The sequence below is a fragment of the Homarus americanus genome, unplaced genomic scaffold (assembly GCF_018991925.1).
Source record: "Homarus americanus isolate GMGI-L3 unplaced genomic scaffold, GMGI_Hamer_2.0 scaffold50745, whole genome shotgun sequence".
In the NCBI taxonomy this organism is placed as follows: Eukaryota; Metazoa; Arthropoda; class Malacostraca; order Decapoda; family Nephropidae; genus Homarus; species Homarus americanus.
Genome location: NW_024727654.1, coordinates 517456 through 538956, shown reverse-complemented (window position 1 = coordinate 538956; position 21501 = coordinate 517456). Strand labels below are relative to the sequence as shown.

Sequence of the window (21501 nt, the reverse complement as noted above, 5' to 3'; positions counted from 1 at the left end):
ATCCACCACAGAGGCTTGCAGGGCCTCTTTGTTAAACCCCTCAAAGTCCATATCCTCACTATCATTATCACTATCATTGACTTGGGCCGGCTGTGGCGGGTGGCGGGTGAAGAACTCGGTAATGTTTTGATGACTGGGCGACCTTGTGCGCACCCTGTTCGCGCCGCTCTCCGCGTAAAAGGGTACACACACCGCGGAAAGTGAGCATTCCATGTTCAGCAGGGTACAGCGTAGACGTGGAAACTCGTAAAGTGGTACCGCGTAAAGCGAGGGTTGACTATAAATAAAAATTTATTTCGGATATCTTACCGCAAGTTTGTACAAATGAACATAATATCAAAGAGGTTCCATTTGGTCAAAATGTTGTTTTAATTTAATTCCATTACCGTATGATTTAAGCACTGTATCTTTTTATTTATATTATTTTTTTTTCCAGGTTTATTCCAGCACTCAGGAGGATGTAACTGTTACTGATGTTACTAACATGTTCAAGAGCAAGTACCCAAGTATTGACCTTGATGATGTGTTTGATGAAGACTCAGATTATGATGTGGGTCGGATGCTTGCTCAAGATTTTGTTGAGAAGGCAGGAATCACTAACTTACCTCAGGTGAGCTATTTTTTTTTCTTTAGCTGCCATAGGGACAGATGGGTATTGTTATCAATCATGCTGTCAGTGTCTCTCTGTTAACTCTGTTATGGTCCTCCCAAATCATGTTTAAGAACCATAAAATATTTTTTTTCTGATTATATACTCTTATGTAGAAGGCCTTAAACTTGCCTAATTTATGAAGATTTGTGTTCTAAACTAATACATCATCTCACTTTGTGAAGAAATCTTGGTTTTAAGGATTTTGTAAAGTTTTCCTTTAAAGAATACCAGTAGAAATGTAAGAGAGTATCAAATGGTAGGGTGTTCTTGCTGCAGTTTTCTTTCTGCTTTTGGAATCTATGTTTACAAAAAGCTCTTTTCATATTTTTTACTAACAAAATTCTTCTTGCAGGCCCTGATGAATGGTGTTCCCTTACCAGAAAAACACCTAAATGTTGATGAATTTGAAGAAGTTGTATTAATGGAAGTGATGAGAGCAACACAGTCAGTACAACGGGCCGTTTATAATGGAGAACTAACTAACTCCCATGATGTTGTTGATTGGTTAATGGCTCTCCCAAACATTATGCCAAGGTGATTAGCTTGTTAATTTTCTTTTATTTCTTGGCACTCATTCCATTACCCTAAGCCAGTCCTCCTGGTGTTTGATATCTCCAGGGAAGAGTGTAGTTGACTCTTTAAATTTAGCACTTAGCAAACCAGAATTATCAAGAAACAAGACTTTTCAACTTGCACTTAATGGAAGTTAATTTTAGCAAACCAGAATTATCAAGAAACGACTTTTCAACTAGCACTTAATGGAAGTTAATTTTAGCAAACCAGAATTATCAAGAAACGAGACTTTTCAACTAGCACTTAATGGAAGATAATTTTAGTAAACCAGAATTTAAAATGTATTGTGTATGGCATATCTAAGAATGGTCTAGCCTAACTCCTTTGCTTACTGCAGTGACAATTGGAGCAAGCCGTCTATCATGGCTTTGTGAGATTATACCATAGCTCCTTTGTTTTTTATATGTACAGTACTGTATAATTTTCATATTCATATACTGTATAGAAATACCTGTAAGAGTAGCTAGGTGTAAATTTTTATAGAAATTAAAGTTTATAAAATCAATATGATGTTGATATTAAAAACTTTTTGACAATTTGCTAAGTCCTCGGTTGTGAGGATTCTTGATCTTAAAACTTTAACTCTAATTACTGTACATTTTACTTGCAGGTTGAATGAGAGGATCTTAAACACTAAGAGCTCTACATACATCGATCTGACTGATACCTCTGACAAGCTTCTTAATGGCATTTCTGTTGAAGCTTTCTCTACATTTAAGTCCCCAGAGATGAGTGCAATCATTGCTAACTCTTGTCATTACATAACCACCAAAAGTGAACCTGCTGTGCGTCCCTTGACCGTGTGGGTTGTTGGGGATTTTGATACCTATGAAGGAAGAGATCTGCTGCTTGAAGCTGTGAAATATTTGGTCAGTGCATTATTTTGTGCTTTTGAAAGGAATATAACCTGGTTCATATTTGACGATGGAGAAAGCTTTTGCCCGTATGTGAGATTAAAATTGATAGAAGTATGTTGATGTTTCTATTTCAGCGCGAGAGTAATAGTGTTCGCCTGTGTGCCATTCACAACAGAGATACAGCTACTGATACTACAAAAATATTTAGTCGAGCAGTAGAGGTAGCACAAGCCACCCTCTCTCCGGCTGTTGCTCGTCAGTTCTTAGCAAAGGTTTTGGCAAAGGAAAATGCCAGAAAGATACTAGATGGAAGTAAGAAGTGGACTGACTATGAAATTTCAGTAAGTATTGGAACGGTTTCTGAAAGATAGACATTGATGGTTTTGTATGATGGGTTATTTTTATGTACCGGTATATATACTGTATATATTTGATGGTTTAGTTAGTCTCTCACAATTGCATTGAGAAGGAAGGGTTCTGATGGTCTAAATACTGTACATGGTGGCGGCAAGATTGTTACAGTACATTTATGCCAAACCAAAATTCCTGTTTATTTTATTAATTTTTTTTACTTTACTTAAAATGATAAAACTCGGTCTTTCATATGATTATTTACCTGCATATTTTATATAGGTAATAATTTCTAAAGTTCAAGCTTACAAAAAGTATTGTTGTCAAGGTCGGCTTTTGGTTTTTATGCTGACATATATATTGAACCAAAGTATTCTTTTCCTACCTGGATTGTACACAGGTTGGAAGTTTTAATCACCGACTGATGGTAGGATAATTTTCTAGGTGTTATCTAGAACTTCATCAATGAATTGTTTCAGCTAAAAAAATATGAACCTAACTCTCAGAAACAGTATTGTATTTCTTTCAGTGAAAATACTTGATATCTCGCATTTTCACCCTTCCTAATTGTTCTGTGTAATTATGCTACTATATAAATTCCTGGCTTATTAGATATGTTCCTTCAGTTATGCTTTGTATCCTGAATACATCCATCGTCTTCAGTCATAGGTCTTGGTTATTATACTCTACTGCCACCGAATCAGTCAATGTATCATCCAGAATTCATGTAGGAATAGCTACCAACTCATGAACAGTGTTAGTGCAGTACAAGTATATAACAATTAATAAACATACCATATATGTAATTTATTACTACTTTTTGCAGGGTTTGGACATGGAAGCATTCCAGTCTCGTTTAGCATCATTAAAAGAAGATGTTTTTAAAATTCATTCTCTTTATTGTAGAAAGGTAATGTTGAAAATTGATGTTTGCCTTATTTAATCTCATTCTCTTTTCTTGGTTGATATATTGTTTTTGATATACATTAATTGATAATGACTGTAAATATGAGCTTATACCACTTTTGAAACCTTGATCTGTAGTAAAACATCAAGGATATATTATTTGTTTTGGTTAATTAATTTTCAATATAATGTTAGGTGCTGTCAATAGCTCCACGGATACGCACAGTGGTTGCTAATGGCCGAATGCTTGGTACCCTCAAGAAAGATGAGAAATTTGTGCAAGAAGATTTTGGTTTACTTGAAAAGTATGTCCAGTCTACCTATGGAGAGAAAATTACCGAAGTCCTTGATGGTCAAGGTAATTGTTTTGTACAGTACAGTAATTCTACTTTTTATTATTGCTGCATGCTTCATTTTCTTAATATTGAAATTCTCAACCTTTTATTTATTGTTTTCCTGCCTTGAAGTAGCATAAGCTGGCAGTGACTAAAAGGGTATAACTTTTAAATGTGGTGAGTCTCAGGAATCCTAGGAATATGCCCCCATTGTGTTCTGTACCCTATCCCATATAGCATGAAATTACTTTATATATATATATATATATATATATATATATATATATATATATATATATATATATATATATATATATATATATATATATATATATATATATATATATATATATATATATATTATAGTACAGTATATTTAATTATGTATCATACACAAGTCTCTAGTAATAAGTTTTATGTTTTCAGGTGACATATTGCCTGGAGATATTAGTGACATGTTGATGAAGGTCACTGGTGTACTACAAACCAAGCCCCTTTCCAAGGGTCGGACTACTGTACCTCTCCGCTCAGAGCAATACTCTGTTGTCAAAGTTCCTCCTAAGGATCCAGATGTGCCAGCGTTTGATGTTGTGGTAATATGTGACCCAGTGTCCACTGCTGCCCAGAAGATAGGCCCAATCATAATGGTGCTTCAAGAAGTGATCAATGCCAATATTCGTATTGTTCTCAATTCCAGAGAAAAACACTCAGAAATGCCACTGACGAGGTCAGTTGAATTTTCAGGATATTGTTGTAATAAAAGCCATTTTTCAATACAAGTTCTTTTAGCTCGAGTCGCACTTTGTGTGGTAGTAGGTAATGAGCATGTAGAGAACCCTCTGTATTATACTTAAGGGTTTTACTACATTTAACTTGACTTTTTATAAGGCATACATACAAGTACTGTACAGTGATCATATACTGTATTGTACTGTCTAGTCATGGAAAAAATCAGAGGTACTTTTGATTTATCTACACACATTCATAATTACTGTAAATTAAATTAATTTTTTTGGTAGTTGTTCCTTAAGTCTTTAAATTTGAATTTGTGTCCAGTATTATTGGTTAACACTTGAAATGCTAAAAGTTTTTGCTTTTTATATAAAATTTAGGTGCATACACAAGATAACCTTAACATCTGTTTTTGTTGTCTTGTATATATTACCAAACATGTTACAGTATATCTGTAATGGGTATTTTTATTTTTCATTTTACAGTTTCTACCGTTATGTATTGGAGCCTGAGCCACAGTTCTCGGAGGGTGGAGAATTAACAGCTGGTCCCCATGCTAGGTTTACTGGTCTTCCTGAATCGCCAATCCTCACTTTGAATTACCACGCTCCAGAGAATTGGTTGGTGGAGGTGGTCCAATCTATATATGACCTGGATAACATCAAGTTGGAGTCTGTAGAAGGTGGAGTTCACAGGTAAAAGTAGATATTTTTTTTTATTCAGTGCCATTTTTGTTATCTTTTTGTACTTTTTTTTATCACCTTTGCTTCCTGCTTACATACAAATCATTTCAGTCTTCAAGACACTTACATCAGAACCACAAATAATCAAATTTATTCTGTAATTAGAAGTTAGTATTCAGTTTAATATTCTTCTCCTTAGTTATCTTTATTGCCTATTAAAAGAAAATTAAATTTTTTTTAAGACTTGTGGAGGAAGGAGCCTTTTGATTTTAAAGTTAAAGGGTCAAGGTATAAAATTATATGTATTCAAGGACTTAAAAGTTTAGCACAATACAGTATTTGTTTTGGTAGGAAATGGTAAAAGTCCCAACAACTTATGTAATGGAGAAAATACCTTCTTTTTAAAAGTGTATTTTCTTATAGATCCCAGTTCATGAATACGATATTGTTACAGTATTATAAATCGTTTACACAGTGAGTTTGAGTTGGAACATCTACTCCTGGAGGGACACTGCTTCGAACAGTCATCAGGAAATCCACCACGAGGCTTGCAGTTCACTCTTGGCAACATACAACAGCCTGTTATGGTAATATTTATTAACTTATTTCAGTTTTCAAAGTATGGAAAAAAAAGTCAAGTTTTTATGTGTACGTAAAGGAATTTAGCTGTTCCAGGTGTTTTTAGTTCTTGTTTTGGATAACATGTTGTATAAATACAATTATTTGGAACATACGTATAGCGGTAACCATTCCACATAATTGAAATTTCCATATTACAGGTACAGTATCTCTTGCTAAGTAAATGATCGTTAAATAAGGTATCCCTGTATAGGACCAGTACTTATATATTATTACCTCTATACCGAAATTCATTATACAGTAAGTTCTCATATTTCGCGCAATTTAATTTCGCGAGCACTACCTAATGTAACCAAGTCTTATATTTGGCGTAAAATATCGTAAATTTCGCGAGATCCAGCAAGCTGAATGCTGGCCACCATCTTGAATGACGTCACAGCCCTCATACCAGTTATAGTCATTTCTGCTACAACTCGTGTTTTGTCAACGCGATTGATGAATAGGGGAACGCTGTTTGTAAAAAACGAACTTTTGCATACGAATGTTGGCTATAACACAATTCTATCCTCAATGTTTTGATTCCATCCTCAACGTCTTAAGCGTGGTGCGGGGTTATGCAATGTTTACAGTTCACATTCAACATCACACGTTCAATTGATTCGTGAAGTGTTTTTTGAGAGGCACACTGTAATTTTTATTTATTTTTTATTTTTTGCAAATTTAGCTGTTTTACCCATAAATACTGTATGAAAAGAATAAGTAAAAAGAATGTTTCGCAGTGAGGACTAATAACGGTTTACACCAGCTCTCTCTGTTTACATCACATGCTTAGTTGAATCGCGCGGTTTTTGTCGATTGCTCCACGCTTTTCGCTGTTTTTTCCAATTTTTTTGTGTTAGCGATGAATATGGAAAGACAAGGTAAGAAGAATGTTTCCAAGAAGTGTTCTGGTGATCGAAGGCCTAAAATCTAGTTTCCGGAAAGCACAATCAGGTCAATAAAGGCAGAAATTGTATCTTTGGAGGTTATAAATGGGAAAATCAGAGGTTGATGTAGAATGGCCAGTCTATATTGTTATTTTTCCCATTAGTTTATGTATTTGCATTTGGCAAATTTGAATTTGGCACAATTTTTCCAGTCTATATTACTCGCAAAATACAATATCTTACTGTATACCGAACTGCTCATCAGATTCCAGTATTACCTCTCGTTAGCAAATGAATTCGATGTATACCGAACCCTCTACCGAACTCCTCCACATCTAAAATACTGTACTATACTCGTATACCTGTATAATACTATACTAATATTAAATTAATAATAATGATAATTAATTTACTTTACCTTCTTGTGTACCAGTATGTTAGCTTTAAGACTTAGTCACTAAAGCCTGTTGCTAATGGTTAATGTTGAGACTATGAGCTGGTGACACTGCTGACCAGCCCACACTTAAGTGGTTTATGACCAGTTCTTGGTTTCCTGTTTTACTTATTATCTTTCCTCCTTACTAGAATCATTAAAAGAATTATGAAACATAAAAAGCACAGAATAGATATTTACAGTGAGAAAGAAGTTCACATAGAAAGTTTCTTGTAAATTTATTGACAAAAAGATGTAGCTAAACGGAAGGATATCAAGTAGAAATGTCACATTATAATTATGTAGTACTGTACCATACATTATTGTTTACCTATTGTGGTATGTATTCTCTAGAGTGTTTTAAGAAAGAATCACAATTTGTATTTCAGGTTGATACAATTGTGATGGCCAACTTGGGCTATTTCCAATTGAAGGCCAACCCTGGGGCGTGGTTACTCAGGCTGAGACAAGGACGTTCATCTGATATTTATTCCATTGCTAGGTGAGCTACTTTAGTATTATAGTTTCACTAAGATAAACAGAAGAAATAGTCCCTCATAAATGTATTTGTGAAATATTAGTAAACTATTTTATGTACATTTACTGTGGTTTGTATAATCTTTCATCATCAATCTTTTTGAACCTTTATTAAACATTATGGTTTATGTATGTAGCCCCCCCCCCCCTCCTCCATATTGTAATTTTCCTCTGCAATATATATTTACAGACCTTTCATACACCTACTCCTTTTTTGCTGTAATTTTTTTTAAGTGAAAATTAAAATAGCATCTTCATTTCTTCAGTCACGAGGGGACAGATACCCCAACTGGCTCGGAAGATGTGCAGATTATCCTGAGTAGCTTCAAATCCCATGTAGTCAAGGTGCGTGTTGCTAAGAAACCTGGCAAGCAAAATGTGCAACTTTTGTCTGATGATAATGAAGAAAGCGGAGGCCTCTGGAATTCTATCACAAGGTAGGTAGAGACTTTTAATCAGATTTACAATAATCATTAACAGAAGTTTTGTATTGACTGGATCTTTGCCTGGAACTTTTTATTTTGTTTTGCCTAAGTTGGGGTTTCTCTGTTGCACATTGTCTTTCAAGGTAACTGGTGGGTATATGTAGATTGTAAGCTAATCCTGTACTGTTTTATGGCAATGCAGATTTCCTTTTATAATTTCGGTGTTTTCTTGTTTGTTGTAATTCACCCCATAACTCAACGTACTCTGGCTTGAAGCTGCACATTTGGTAATGAATGATACTATTTTTTTTTGTATCCCTCGCTTCAGACTAAGATTGCAGTTTATTTTATTTGTTTTTAATTGCTATGTATGTGGAAATATTGTTAATTTGCTAGTAAGAATTGGTTTGAATAAGTAGTGCAAAACAAGTGTTGGAGAGCATCGAGTTTGGTTAATGTTATTGTAGTTATCAAATGATTTTGTGGGTGAAGCTTGAATGAGGGTTGATGAATGGTGGTCACAGCTGTACCCTGATGATTTTGAATAAAATCTCTTATAGAGGCTGAATATGGGTGGTGCTGTTCTGTTGTACGAGTTAAAGGAGCTAGGTAGATTGGCAACTTGTTTGTTAGAGAAATTTTACAGAGTGATGGTGCTTATAGCATATGCATGTTACAGGAAAGTTCTCATGTTCGAAAAAGAGCGGCTCTCATTGTTGTGTAAGTTGGGATAGGAAAGTACCTGTACAGTATTGAGGAGGAGTTAGTAAGGTTGTTTAGTAAAGTGTTTGTTTGGAAATGAAAACCAGTACTCTGAGAACAATGATAAAGGAGAGTTCGTCTGGAAATGAAAACCAGTACTCTGAGAACATTGATAAAGGAGAGTTCGTCTGGAAATGAAAACCAGTACCCTGAGAACAATGATAAAGGAGAGTTCGTCTGGAAATGAAAACCAGTACCCTGAGAACAATGATAAAGGAGAGTTCGTCCATTGTAAAACACGAAGGAAATACCTGTACAGTATGCGTAAGAAATTAGGAGTTCCATCTCATCTGTGTGGTTGTATAATATTTAGCATCCTATTTGTCCTACATAGTGTTCTCAGATATATTATTTCTGTTGCTGCCAACTAGCTTCTTAGTCAAGCATTCAGGACTAGTACTCTTACCTGTAGGGTAGGGTTAGTTTAGTTTATCCTTTATTAATTGTCAACTTGACTCTGACGTAGTTCACCCTTTTTCATAAATTTATCAATACGTACACATATTATTTTCTGTTCTCTGCCATTTTGATAAAACTCCTCACATTTTACATTCTCTGATAAATTCCTCCCAAGATAGGTAGGTAAAACACATCACTTTTCCATCATTGTATTGATAATTTGATGAAGTAGGCTTGTAGGTGCATTATATAAATTGAGTTTAAATTTTTTATTTTGGAAGTAATGTGTTATATATTATTAGTGAAATTTGAAAACCTAGTTTGTCTTTACACGTACACTGTACTGTACTAGTATGAGGGAAATGTGGGGTTGTAGTTGTACCCTGTGATGTATCTTTTATTTGGGACAATAAATTTTGAAGAACACTTCCTTGTGTACCACAGATACAGTACTGAGCCTAACATATTGTTACTAAATTTTTCATAATTTTTTTTCCAAAACTAGAAAGGTTTAGATATACTGTACAGTCTTCCTGTCTGTAGGCAAATGCTTACTGCACAGTATTGAAAGTTTTATTAATGCAGTGCAAGCTTACTTCATACTGTCTATAGATTTATACTGTTCTGTACACCCCGAGTTTGTGGTCAACCATTCTTAAAGGGCAATTGTTCTCTTAGCATGAGTTCCTTTGCTATATCTTTGATGATGCTTATAGTTGTTTAAAAGATTGTATCAATCATGAGTATTGAATATGCTGCTTGTTGTCTTCTAAAATAAATAATGGTTGTCGCTCATGTAACGAGGATGGCTGGCCCTAGGGCCACCAAGGCGTGAATTTGTTTATAGTGTAGAAGCTGTCGCCAACACAACAACCACACCCTAAGTTAACGAGCTGTATGACCCAGTGTCAAGGAATAGTCCGAGAAGACCAGACAACTTGCCAACTGCAATGGCTAACCATTACCCCGGAATATGATCCGCAAATCGATTAACATCCAGGTTCCCAATTACTGCTGGATAGAACCCTGGGGATCGAACCCTGGTCCTCTCGCTTGCGAGGCGAGCATGCTGACCATTACACCACAGGTTGCCATGTTGTCTTCTATACTGTATAAGTAGAATACAGTCTCCCCAAAGTCATTTAGTGAGTTTAGCTCTTACTGTATATACACTGCCTCTTAATCAATTTAGATGCTCATACAAAACTCTGTCTTGTAAACAGTTTAGATGTTTATATATGGTATACAATGCTAGTCAGTTTATATGTTCACATACCCACTAGCCTCCTTACCATATTAAATATTCATATAAACTCTGTCTCAGCCAGTTTGGATGTAAAAATACACTACTTCTAAACAGTACATATTTGCACTACCTTTGCCAGTTTAGATGTGCTCTTCATGTATACACTTTAGATGTTGATGTGGGGAGGCAGTGACGCATGATGCAACAGTGTGAGGAGAAACTATATAATGAAAACAAGTTACCATCTATATAATTTTGTTTTAAGTAGTTGAACCAAATTTAACTTAAGCTGACCTCATCTTACATAGCTTGACCCAACAGTTTAGTTGAGATGTTTAAACAAAATGATGTCCTGTTTAAATGTACATACTGTATAAACACTGTGTCTTATACACTATAAATTAACATGTATAAATGCCTCTTTTTAATCAGTTCAGATGCTTACCCAGATCTAGCCACAAAAAAATCATATTCTGGGACACAACTGGTCTTTGTCAGGCCTGGATATTTTTAATAATCTCTTAGTATCTGTGGTTTCCAGGTGTTCGGTGTCAGTACATTAAAGCATTGACATGGTGCTAAATATTTTTCAGGTAAAATATTTTAGTAAAACACTTTTGTAACCAGCATGTTTTCATACCTGGCATTGCCTTCGTTTGGCAGGAGGAGGAAAATAAAGCTTTTCGCTTACAGTAACATAACCAACCAGTTTCATGCCGCTATACATTATATGCCTGAAAATATGGGTAGAAAACATACTGGTGTATGTATGGGTAATTTAATATCCATAAAATGATTCCCTCTACCAGGAAGAGTATTGAGGAAAACATATGATATTGGTTAGCATAAAACTTCTTATATATTTATAATGTTATAATGTAAAGTAGAACTAAAGGTATAAAGGGTAACAACAAATATCATTAGCTTCATATCAAACATGGGACATAGTGACAAAAGGTGTGACACTCGCCCTGGCCAGCTTGGTAAACAATGAGCTGAACTAACCACTACTATTTCTTCTACTGTACCATCTTTAGAGGCAGTTAGAATGATATTACAGCAAAAACATAGGAAAGTGAGAGTAGAAATGCATAGAAGGCATCCAGGAATTATGTAAAACACCAATCACTATATCTAGACTGAAAGCTGCATATGGCCGTAGTGTGGTCTCTTAGCTCAGCCCAAGATAGCGGAGTCTGTAAGATGGCTCAATCTAAAGTATATAGTCTAAAACAAAATTGTATACACACTACCTTGCAGACTTTTGTGGAGATTGTATTAATGCTTGTACAGTATTACAAATGCAACATTGTCTTAACTTGTTGGCAATGAGAACAATGTTGCTGTAGTAATACAGTATGTACTGTACACAAAAATCTGTAAGGCAAGTGTGTACATTTTACATTTGTTTGAGACACCCTTTATTACACACATAATCTGGAGGCTTCATGTCCTTACTGTAATGGATGGTTAGGGTGTTTTTTGTTCAGTTTAGTGGAGATATTGAAGCCTGGAACTTATCCCATTTTTTACCAGACGTTTTTAACTTCTCAAGTTGTTCTCCAGGTGTTTATGTCCCTAATTAGCAACCTCAGGGAGTGATGAATAAGGGAAAGGCAAATTTGAAGAGGCTTTTTTTTTCTTAAAAGATTTTCAGTAAAGCTTATTTTTGCATTATACTGTAATGTCATCAAATGTAATGGGATGACACAATGTCTAAGGCAATTTGTCTTGTTCTCAGTAAGGGAATAAGTTCAGTAGTCAAGTTTCAGAAGTTAGTTAAACTGTTTAAATGTAAGTTTTGTTGCTGGTAATATCCTTATTCATTTGCAGCTTAGTGTTTTGTAATTATTCAGATAAACAATTCAAAATTCAGTGCAATTATAATGTGTTAAGGATATTTTGTACAGTATTTATAGAAATTGGTTCAAGTACTGTATATTCTTTGGCTATTTGTAGACAAAACAATTGCTGTAGTATTCATAATTTTTTCTCCCTTAGGCTATACAGTGCACATCTTGTAGAAAGTAGAGTATTAACATCTGCATGACTCTTAATAATCTCAACATTGTGTCTGCCTTGTATTTTGCCATTACCAAGTGTAAACAGTTAGTGTGCATTTTTATTGTTGTTTGACTGTATCAGTACAGTTGATATCAGTTTATTGTAGATAATTGCTGGTTCCATACAATTGCCTTTTGGGATTTTTTATTTTTATTTTTTTTTGCCAATTTTACTTGTATGTGGATTGATACATTGAGATTAGTGTAATATATTTGTTTTTGTTTTACAAGCATGCCTGTTGTGGGGCCCATAATTGACGAGTGGCGTGGCCTGTTTGAGGAGTGTTATTCCCTAGCTAAGTCTCTTTGGCTCAGGTATCATATTTTTTGTGCATGGTTTAGTAACTTGCTTGTATATTTGTTTTACAGAAGAATCCGTACTACATAATTATTGTTTTGCTTCTTATTTTAAATAATGCATTTTCTGATGTATAATTTATTGTAGTTTATGTAATGACACAGCTACAACTTGTACTTTTATAGCTTATGTTCAGATGTGCATCAATTGACAAAAAAAAAAAAGCCAGGAAAACTCTTAGTACAGTAGCACCTCGATACACCAGAGTAATTGGGGCTGATTCAAGTTTGGAAAATGCAAAGGTTCAATAAAGGGGGAAGGGGGGGTGTCTGGACATAACACTGCTTGTTTGGTTTGCTTCAAAATATCAGTTGTTGTTATAATGCTATTACTGCGCTTTAAGCACATACGAGGTAAGTAAAACACTATTACATAAACAATAACAAAATACTGTTATGAGAGATAGAACTCTGGGTTGAAAGTTTGATTAAGTCTGGTTATTGTTCACTGTTTTCACTCATATGATTGCTTCAAACGGTAAAGTGTTATATGTAAGTAACCAGAGAATTTTCCTAATGCATAAAGAAGAAACTATATGTGTACAGTACTATAATGATAAGAAAACAAAATGTTGCAGGGGTATATTGAGTGTATCTAGGAGTAGATATGATTTATATAGTTTTTCTGTTATATGTATTTAAGTGAGTAAACTAATGTAGAAGCTATTTTGATTACAGTATTTTGGTAGCCAGTCATCTATACTCCATTCATTACCAATGACCCAGCAGTTGGGCACTTGTGTAGGACAGTATTGTGTGAATTAAAACAAATATCACTTACCTGTGTCTGATTTTAACAAGAATGGACCACAGAGCATTAAAAAAAAAACTGCTAAAAATCCGGTTTAAGTTAAATGGAGGACAGTTAAGCATGTTGCCTGCTAGCCACTATGGCATGATACTTTTCTAGACAATCACAAACAGTTGTTTCTAAATGAATATTACCCGGGACAGTTTGCATTTAGGGATGGACATAGACATCAATTCAATGAACTGTTGTAAAAATGGCAGTCGTTTTTATCCAGTGAGTGTGATTATTAGTTCCTCAGCAAGCCCCTTATCTTATTGAAAGTAAGAGCTCCAGTCAACACTGTTCAAAATATTTTTATGAGAGTTCCTGTAGCGTATGAAATTTAAATTGCACTGCAATAAGATAAGAAGTTGGGTGTCCCATGACAGACATATTGTATGACTGGCTAGGGATGGATTCAACTACACATTAGTCACAAAAGCTTTGTTTATTTTTGTTCAAAAGTTAGCACATACACGTATACAGTACTCTGCTTCATCAAGGAAAACGTGACCTGCTAAATATGATTTCATAGTTTCTTTGAAGTATTTGTATTGGTAAGGAGTCTGAAAATGTTTATGGTTTGCCATGGTTTTTGCAGTGTCATTATTAGTAAAGTCACCAATAATAAAATGCTTTCTAGTTTGCCCGTTTGAAGTACAGAAGACCCTATGCCGTATCCCTGGTTTTATATAAGCTGTCATCATCGTGGTTGCTGTTATTATTGGCATTAGCAAATGTTAAACTTCTATAATTTATTTTTTTAATCAGTCACATGACTGTAACTCGTTCGATACTTAATTTTATAATTGTTGTTGCATTATTGTGTACTGTGTTCATTGTCTTCGCATATTTCCTCTATCACTCACTATATTACAGAAGCAAAGCAAATTTTTGCCTCACTTCTGTAGTTTACCATATTGCTATTAGCCATTGATAGATAACAAATAACTGAAATATTTTTTTATCTGTTTTATTGAAATAAACAAAGACCATAGAAGTTTAATTACTGTTGCAACAGAGTGTAATGATGTATAGTATGTGTTTTATAGTAATGTACTGTACTGGTGTTTTATGCTTTAATGATTACTGAACTACTTCAGCACCTTCAGCTCGAGTGGCGGAGTAGAGGATGAAGATGAGACGGTGAACATTTTCTCCGTGGCATCGGGACATTTGTATGAACGATTCCTGCGCATCATGATGGTCTCGGTGCTGCGGCATACCAAAACTCCAGTCAAGTTCTGGTTTGTGAAGAATTTCCTTTCTCCAATCTTTAAGGTAAACTTAACACTGTACTGTATAAGTATATACTGTATGGTAATGAAGAAAGTTTATTGACATTTACAGTTGCTGAAATCATATGATCAGTTGATAGGTTTTATATATTTTATGATTTACTAATATGCAGGTACAATATTGTCTTCTTTGGTTTTCGTAGTTTTTTTTATGAATATTTGTTCGGTATTACTGTATACTGTATCTGTAAATACCAATACAGGGTACTTGGAAATAATATATTTTGTAATTGGTTCCAAATTAATCTGAAAACATTTTCCTGTTTGATTCTAAGATATATTTTGTCCTTCATTTGTTACCTAGGATATACTTCCTCTGCTGGCAAAGGAATATGGATTTGAATATGAGCTCGTCCAGTACAAGTGGCCTAGATGGCTCCACCAGCAGACTGAGAAGCAGCGCATTATCTGGGGGTACAAGATCCTCTTCCTTGACGTTCTCTTCCCTCTCGATATTAAGAAGATCATTTTTGTTGATGCAGATCAGGTTGGTGGTGTTGTATGTTGTATAAAAATCAATGAAGAGGGAGTTATGTTATCATTGTTTTCCATTTAATTCTGTATGCTTGTGGGTGTTTTGTTGTTTTGGGAAAGTAAGAGTGTAAAGGGATCAGTGGTGGTAGATTTGGGGTAATCTTGTAACTCATTAAGAGTATTTAGTAAATGGATTCAGGGGCATCATTTGGGGGGGTTGGCTTGCCCCTCCCAAGGGCTGTCATGCTCTCCAAGGAAATTCTAATTATATTCCTTTTTCATATTGACAAATTTTGATTTGGTGAGAACATCTCGATGGTATGTTTACTATACACAAGTAAACAAAATGATAAGTATTCATCTATCTTCATCGTTCCCATTGCCTATCATTTATAAACAGAATAGCAGCAAGGAAGTAAGTCATATTGCTAGCAGCCACACGGTCCACACCGGGCAGATGCAAACTGAAAATATAAAATGTGTTGGAATGTGTTCCGTCTGTTACAGCACCACCTGGCAGCACCACGGTGGAGCAGGATTTTTACCCCTACTCCTTGCTTGTAATGATGTTGCCCCCACTAAGCAAAATCTGAAATGACGCCCCTGAATGTATTGAAGGAGAATATGGATACAGTATTTGGGTAACAGAGGTGGTAGAATAAGGGCATTTATTACTTGGCGAAGAGAATAGGATATTCTGATCAGTTCTTGTAGAATTTGGATATTTTGGCCACAGTGGTAGGCAACGCCTGACTGGCAGACAGGTGTTTGAGACATGCATTGTTATGCAAAACATATAATTTCTAAGTGGCTTGCAGTTTATCGTCAGCACCTTAAATGATAATAAATGTGATCCAATAACTGTTGATGCTCTCTTTTTAGTGTACATTGATCAGATTGTTAGGTAATTGAGTGTTTCATGAGGTTTTTGCTCCGCAGATTGTAAGAGCTGATATTAAAGACCTTAATAATGAAGACCTTGATGGAGCTCCCTATGGTTTTGTACCTTTCTGTGATTCACGCAAGGAAATTGATGGATTCAGGTAAGAGTTGGAAAGCTCTTCAGTTTGTTTTTGTTCTTGTTTTTATTATCTGAACAGTTACTACTGGGAGGGGGATTCTTGTTTAAAAAGATGGAATTTGGAGATTAGTAACTTTTTCTGCTCTTTACATAAAGTGTCTTCTCTGCTACAGTATAAATAATTACTGACATCCCTCCAGTTATGGAAGGGTTACATTCCCAAGCAGTTGTCCTTAGCCATAACTCAAGATTCCATAACTCGAGGGATAGCTGTATTATAGAGACTTGAGGAAACAATCATTCCTTGTTTATTTCACAATTCAAAGCTAAAACTTAAATTGATAAGGTAGATTAATACTGTTAGAAGGTAATCACTTTGTGTACAGTAATTTGCATGGAAGTTGAAGACATGAAGAAGTGTGTGCGCGCGTGCGCTCCACTGTTCTCTACCACTTCGTCCTTCTCTATTGGTTCCTGTTTTCTTGTTCCATCCCAAATACTGTATGTGGGAAGAAAGGTAATGTTTAGATTAAAGAGAAAACTAATACTGGCAAACTTCACACAGATTTTGGAAGCAAGGTTATTGGCGCAACCACTTAGCTGGCCGGAAATACCACATCTCTGCACTTTTCGTTGTGGATCTAAAGAAGTTCCGTCGCATTGCTGCTGGTGACCGACTTAGAGGCCAATACCAGGGTCTGTCACAGGACCCTAACTCACTCTCCAACTTAGATCAGGTGAGTTACTGTCTTGAGCTTAGATATGTTTTTCTCTCCCTCTCTCTCTCTCATAGCTCCATCAGATATTTCTACTTGTCGTTTAAATTCTTACCTGTTGTTTTGTACACTATTCTTGCACCACTCTCCTCTACCATTCCCCCCCTTCAGGTTTCAGTGGGTGGTCATGGGATGCTTCCTGAAAGAGGAAAGAATAATGTTACAACTTGGATAAATAATGATTCTATAGAGCTTTGTGTACAATATCCATTCGTGTAGTTAAAGATTGCCTATATATTTTGTCAAGGAGTTTTTGTTGTGTTTTTTTTTATGTAATTATCTTCCTCTATTTTGTATATTTTGTATTTTCACTTTTTCTTCAAATTTGCTTTTTTTCGACTTCTTCTTGTATTCTTCTCTTCCTTTATTGACTCAGAGTCTACTAATACTTTTTCCCACTTGTTGGAGAGGGATTTCATTTCTCTGTAAAGTATCAGTTACTTTATTTTGAAAGGAAAAAAAAAATCACTCATGGCCACCATACAAAACACATTTAAAAGATACTTCAATAGTTATTGGATGTATTATTTAACTCTGTATTTATGATTTATGAATGATTTCTCTCTTTATTTCAGGATCTTCCTAACAACATGGTGCATCAGGTGCGGATAAAGTCCCTACCACAAGACTGGCTCTGGTGTGAGTCTTGGTGCGATGACGAATCCAAGAAGACTGCCAAGATTATTGACTTGGTGAGGCAGAGTTATAGGATATACTTAAGGAAGATTGAGATGATTTTGTTTATTGAATTTCCTAGATGAACTCCAGCAGTGTAAAGAAGTGCTTGCAGGATAAGTTAGGTTTATTAGGAAATTTATTGCAGGTAGTACAAGTAGATCATGTCAGTCATTCCAATATCTTTTGAAGTACAGTATATTTCAGATGTTGGTTTGCTTCATTTACGATCTTTTTACTTTGGTTTTTTGGGGTATGTCCTTTTTTTTATTCTTATCATTAGGTGAATTAGATTTCTTTAATTGTCAGGCTTTCACATTCCATTCACACATTGTTAGAGGTAAGTATTTTGAACGTTGAAAAAAAAATTACATAATTCTATCAGTGAAATTTGATTTATACTTGCAAATTATGTAGTGTTAAAAAAAATTGCTGATGAACTTTAATTTTAGGTAGAAATTATTTGTTTAATTATTCTATTTACAGTGCAACAATCCCATGACCAAAGAAGCCAAGCTGGAGGCTGCCCAGAGAATCATCGATGAATGGACTACATATGACAATGAAATAAAGACTACGATACAAAATTTTAAACAGAATAAATCAACACAATCAGAAGGTACGTGTTATGCCATAATCACTCCACTCGACTTTGCCCATAACTGTTATATATTTAATTGGTCTTCTGATCTATACTCTACTTGTACCTTTACCTCAACTTTTCAAGAGTCATTTATCTCAAGTGATTTCATGTTTAGAAGTGATGAGTTAAATATACTAGTGTGCTGTGTTAGTGACCCATAAGTAGAATTCTTGCTTTTATGTAGTACAATATTATGTTTTTGATGATCTGTGTATTCATACTGTATTAAGCAGTGTAATGTGGGGGGTGAAAACTTGGTTATGTTCCTAGCTGGCCAGTTAAGAGACAGTTTTGATTTGTATAACTCTACACTGGAGTATTGTAAAAAATTTTGCATTAAATTTTAATACCTGTAATACAGTACGATCAAGACTGTATTTTTCTGCATTTCCGGGTAAAAAATTAACCATGGGTGAACAGAAGACAAGTTGGGAGTGTTGTGCGTGCGTGCTGTATTTCTATCGTCTTGATACCCACTACGTATATCTGTTCCCCCCCCCTTTCTTTCAGGTTTCTGTATACTGTGATCCATCTGATACAAAAAGTGGGAGAGAATAATGGTTAAAAAGTAGAGACTTGTAGTCATTGATGTCAAATATTTTTTTTACGGATTTCTGACATTTACAAGTGACCTGTGAGACACTCTGTGGCCAAGTATCTCCGGAGTACAGTATCCATATGAACATTGTGTTTGGTAGTGGTATGTTTTGTTTGTCTCCTCAGGCATAAAAATGGATATCATTCCACAATCAATCATTTAACTATTGACCTAATGCCATTTTTTTGTGCCAAATTTCAACTTCATGTTATGTTCTTTATCCTTCTCACATTAATACACCTTGTCTGTTTGCACTGACAGTTGACTTTCCATTGCAAAACCATTTTTACTTGCATGATTAGATGCAAGTTTTGTATAGGATTTCCTGTGATATTCACGCATCCTTTATATCCTTGTTTCAGATTCTACTAGTCATAAACCACACATAGAACTATGATACTTGGAGGTGGCTGCACTAGGTAATGTTTTGTAAGTAAAGTGTATAGATGTGTCCCGTTAAATATTTATAAAAACCCGTTTTGTGTTTTCAATGAGATCATCGTCTTCATTATGCTGATGTAATTATTTAATGATGTACTGTAATAAATTTATTTGTATAATGTTCTGTGTCAGTGCATAATTTTAAATGTAAAGATTATCAAAGCTTATATGTTTATGAAGGAGTTATTTTCATTGTGTATACATTCCTGCTTCCTATTTAAAAAATATTAAATGCACATTGGACACCTGAGCACAATCATAACAGTTTGAGACCTTTGAAGAAAAAAACAAATGTCTTTTTTTTACAAAATATAGACAATAAACACTTTGCGATTCAGTGTATTTTATTCTGAAAAGATTTTGTCCCGATATACAGTATGCCTTCTATAAGTGTGATGATGTATATGGAAGGTTGGGGTGAGGAAGGTATTGGATGGTAGGTGGAAGGACATAGATAAAGCATTGATGTGCATGGCATGACTGGAAAACTGACATGAAGTGGCTCTCGGCAGTGGCACTACGGTATACTGTAGATGTACAGTCCCCTTCATTAGTGCGTGTACACTGTACAGGTGCTGATCATATAAACATTCCACAAATCATTATCATTGATATCTTTTAATATTGTTTTAATTTCATTCCATATTATGTTTACGATTGTGAGTATCCTTCTGTTGAATGTAAACAAACACAGGGCTGCCACAAATGGATATCTTGGCATCTTGCTGTGGGAAGAACACCATTGTAGAACACATCTATAATAACATTAAGAGAGATTGAATGACAAAGTGTGAGGAGACTACGTTTTGCTGTGGAGCTGTAGATTATAGCCACTCTGTACTGTACCAGGAAAGAGATTGCAAATATTACCCTGATTGGATACAGTTATTGTGTATCAGTGTTAAATGATAGTGAACAGTATATGACTGCATTATATGTATATATATTTTTTTGCCAGGATGGCTGGGAACAAGAAGAGTAACTACATCCCAGACAATTTTCCTTCCTAAATTTTGCATTAATCTTCATAAATTTATTCTGACATAAATTCTACAAAACTCGATTTGGTTAATATATTTTTATTTTAAATAATTAATACTACCTTTCTCTTGAATTGGTATAAAACCCCTTCTGATAGTACTTTTAACTAAAGAAAACCTTACCTAACTCTCATATCTATTCTTGATGTGGATTTTAACTTTAAAAAATTCTCTTTTAACAGTAATATTAATCATGACGTATAGAGTGCGATTAATAAACCTTTTCCTAGCACCTGTCTTAGTCATGGCCTCTTGATGATAAGCTAATCAACTTTGACCCAACTTCCAAAATTTTTTATTGACAATTGGATTTTAACTCATAAAACCTAACAACCTAACTAATCTATCCTAACCTAACTCCATTAATTCTGTCATAACACTTGGATTTTAACTAATAAAACCTAACCTAACCTAACCTAATATTTAAAATTCACTTTTGATATATGAATCTTTACCTTCTAAAACCTTACCATAACACTAACCCCATCCGTCTAGTTAGAACGTGCTAGACTCTGTGCCCGGGCACTCCTTCAGTGCCATGAACCGGGGTGTGTGGGACGGCCACCCTTTCAGTGCCATGAAACGAATCAGGTGTGCTTGAGGACATTCTTGCTGTTCTACTCCCCCGAAAAGTCGACTCGCACTGCTAGGAACCTGTGTCGATGAGGAATTTCTTGACCCCTGACACTTCCAGGAAGTCGGAACTACAGGAAGATCTAAACAAATTTTTCGAATGGTCTGAAAAATGTTACAAGACTCGGTACACCCCTGACAGGGAGGTATACTGCCTAGGAAGATATTGGAAGTATACTGTACTGTACTGTACTGTACTGTACTGTATAATATATTGTCTAATGGTAGACCCTGCTGCCATATTTTATGGCATCACAAAAAGTGTGACCAAGTCCCAGGCTGCTAATCTGATTTTC

The 21501-nt window shown here is 35.1% G+C and overlaps 1 protein-coding gene across 4 annotated transcripts in view; it reads left to right on the top strand.

The window, feature by feature from the left end:
- LOC121865891 (UDP-glucose:glycoprotein glucosyltransferase 1-like) overlaps nt 1-19869 on the top strand; it is a 32029-nt gene extending 12160 nt beyond the window's left edge. The window contains exons 10-28 of one of the 4 annotated variants that reach the window (XM_042365444.1): nt 437-610; nt 1005-1186; nt 1836-2094; nt 2217-2423; nt 3260-3343; nt 3535-3697; nt 4101-4401; nt 4892-5101; nt 5565-5676; nt 7417-7529; nt 7831-8001; nt 12691-12774; nt 14719-14887; nt 15209-15391; nt 16318-16421; nt 16965-17136; nt 17751-17867; nt 18337-18469; nt 19454-19869. In XM_042365444.1, the coding sequence (XP_042221378.1) occupies nt 437-610; nt 1005-1186; nt 1836-2094; nt 2217-2423; nt 3260-3343; nt 3535-3697; nt 4101-4401; nt 4892-5101; nt 5565-5676; nt 7417-7529; nt 7831-8001; nt 12691-12774; nt 14719-14887; nt 15209-15391; nt 16318-16421; nt 16965-17136; nt 17751-17867; nt 18337-18469; nt 19454-19488 (2973 nt within the window). In that variant the 3' untranslated portion in view covers nt 19489-19869. Of the gene's footprint in view, nt 1-436; nt 611-1004; nt 1187-1835; nt 2095-2216; nt 2424-3259; nt 3344-3534; nt 3698-4100; nt 4402-4891; nt 5102-5564; nt 5677-7416; nt 7530-7830; nt 8002-12690; nt 12775-14709; nt 14888-15208; nt 15392-16317; nt 16422-16964; nt 17137-17750; nt 17868-18336; nt 18470-19453 lie in introns of all 4 variants that reach the window. The other 3 variants (XM_042365443.1, XM_042365446.1, XM_042365445.1) reach the window with 3 other exon arrangements.
- The last annotated feature ends 1632 nt before the right edge of the window (nt 19870-21501 follow it).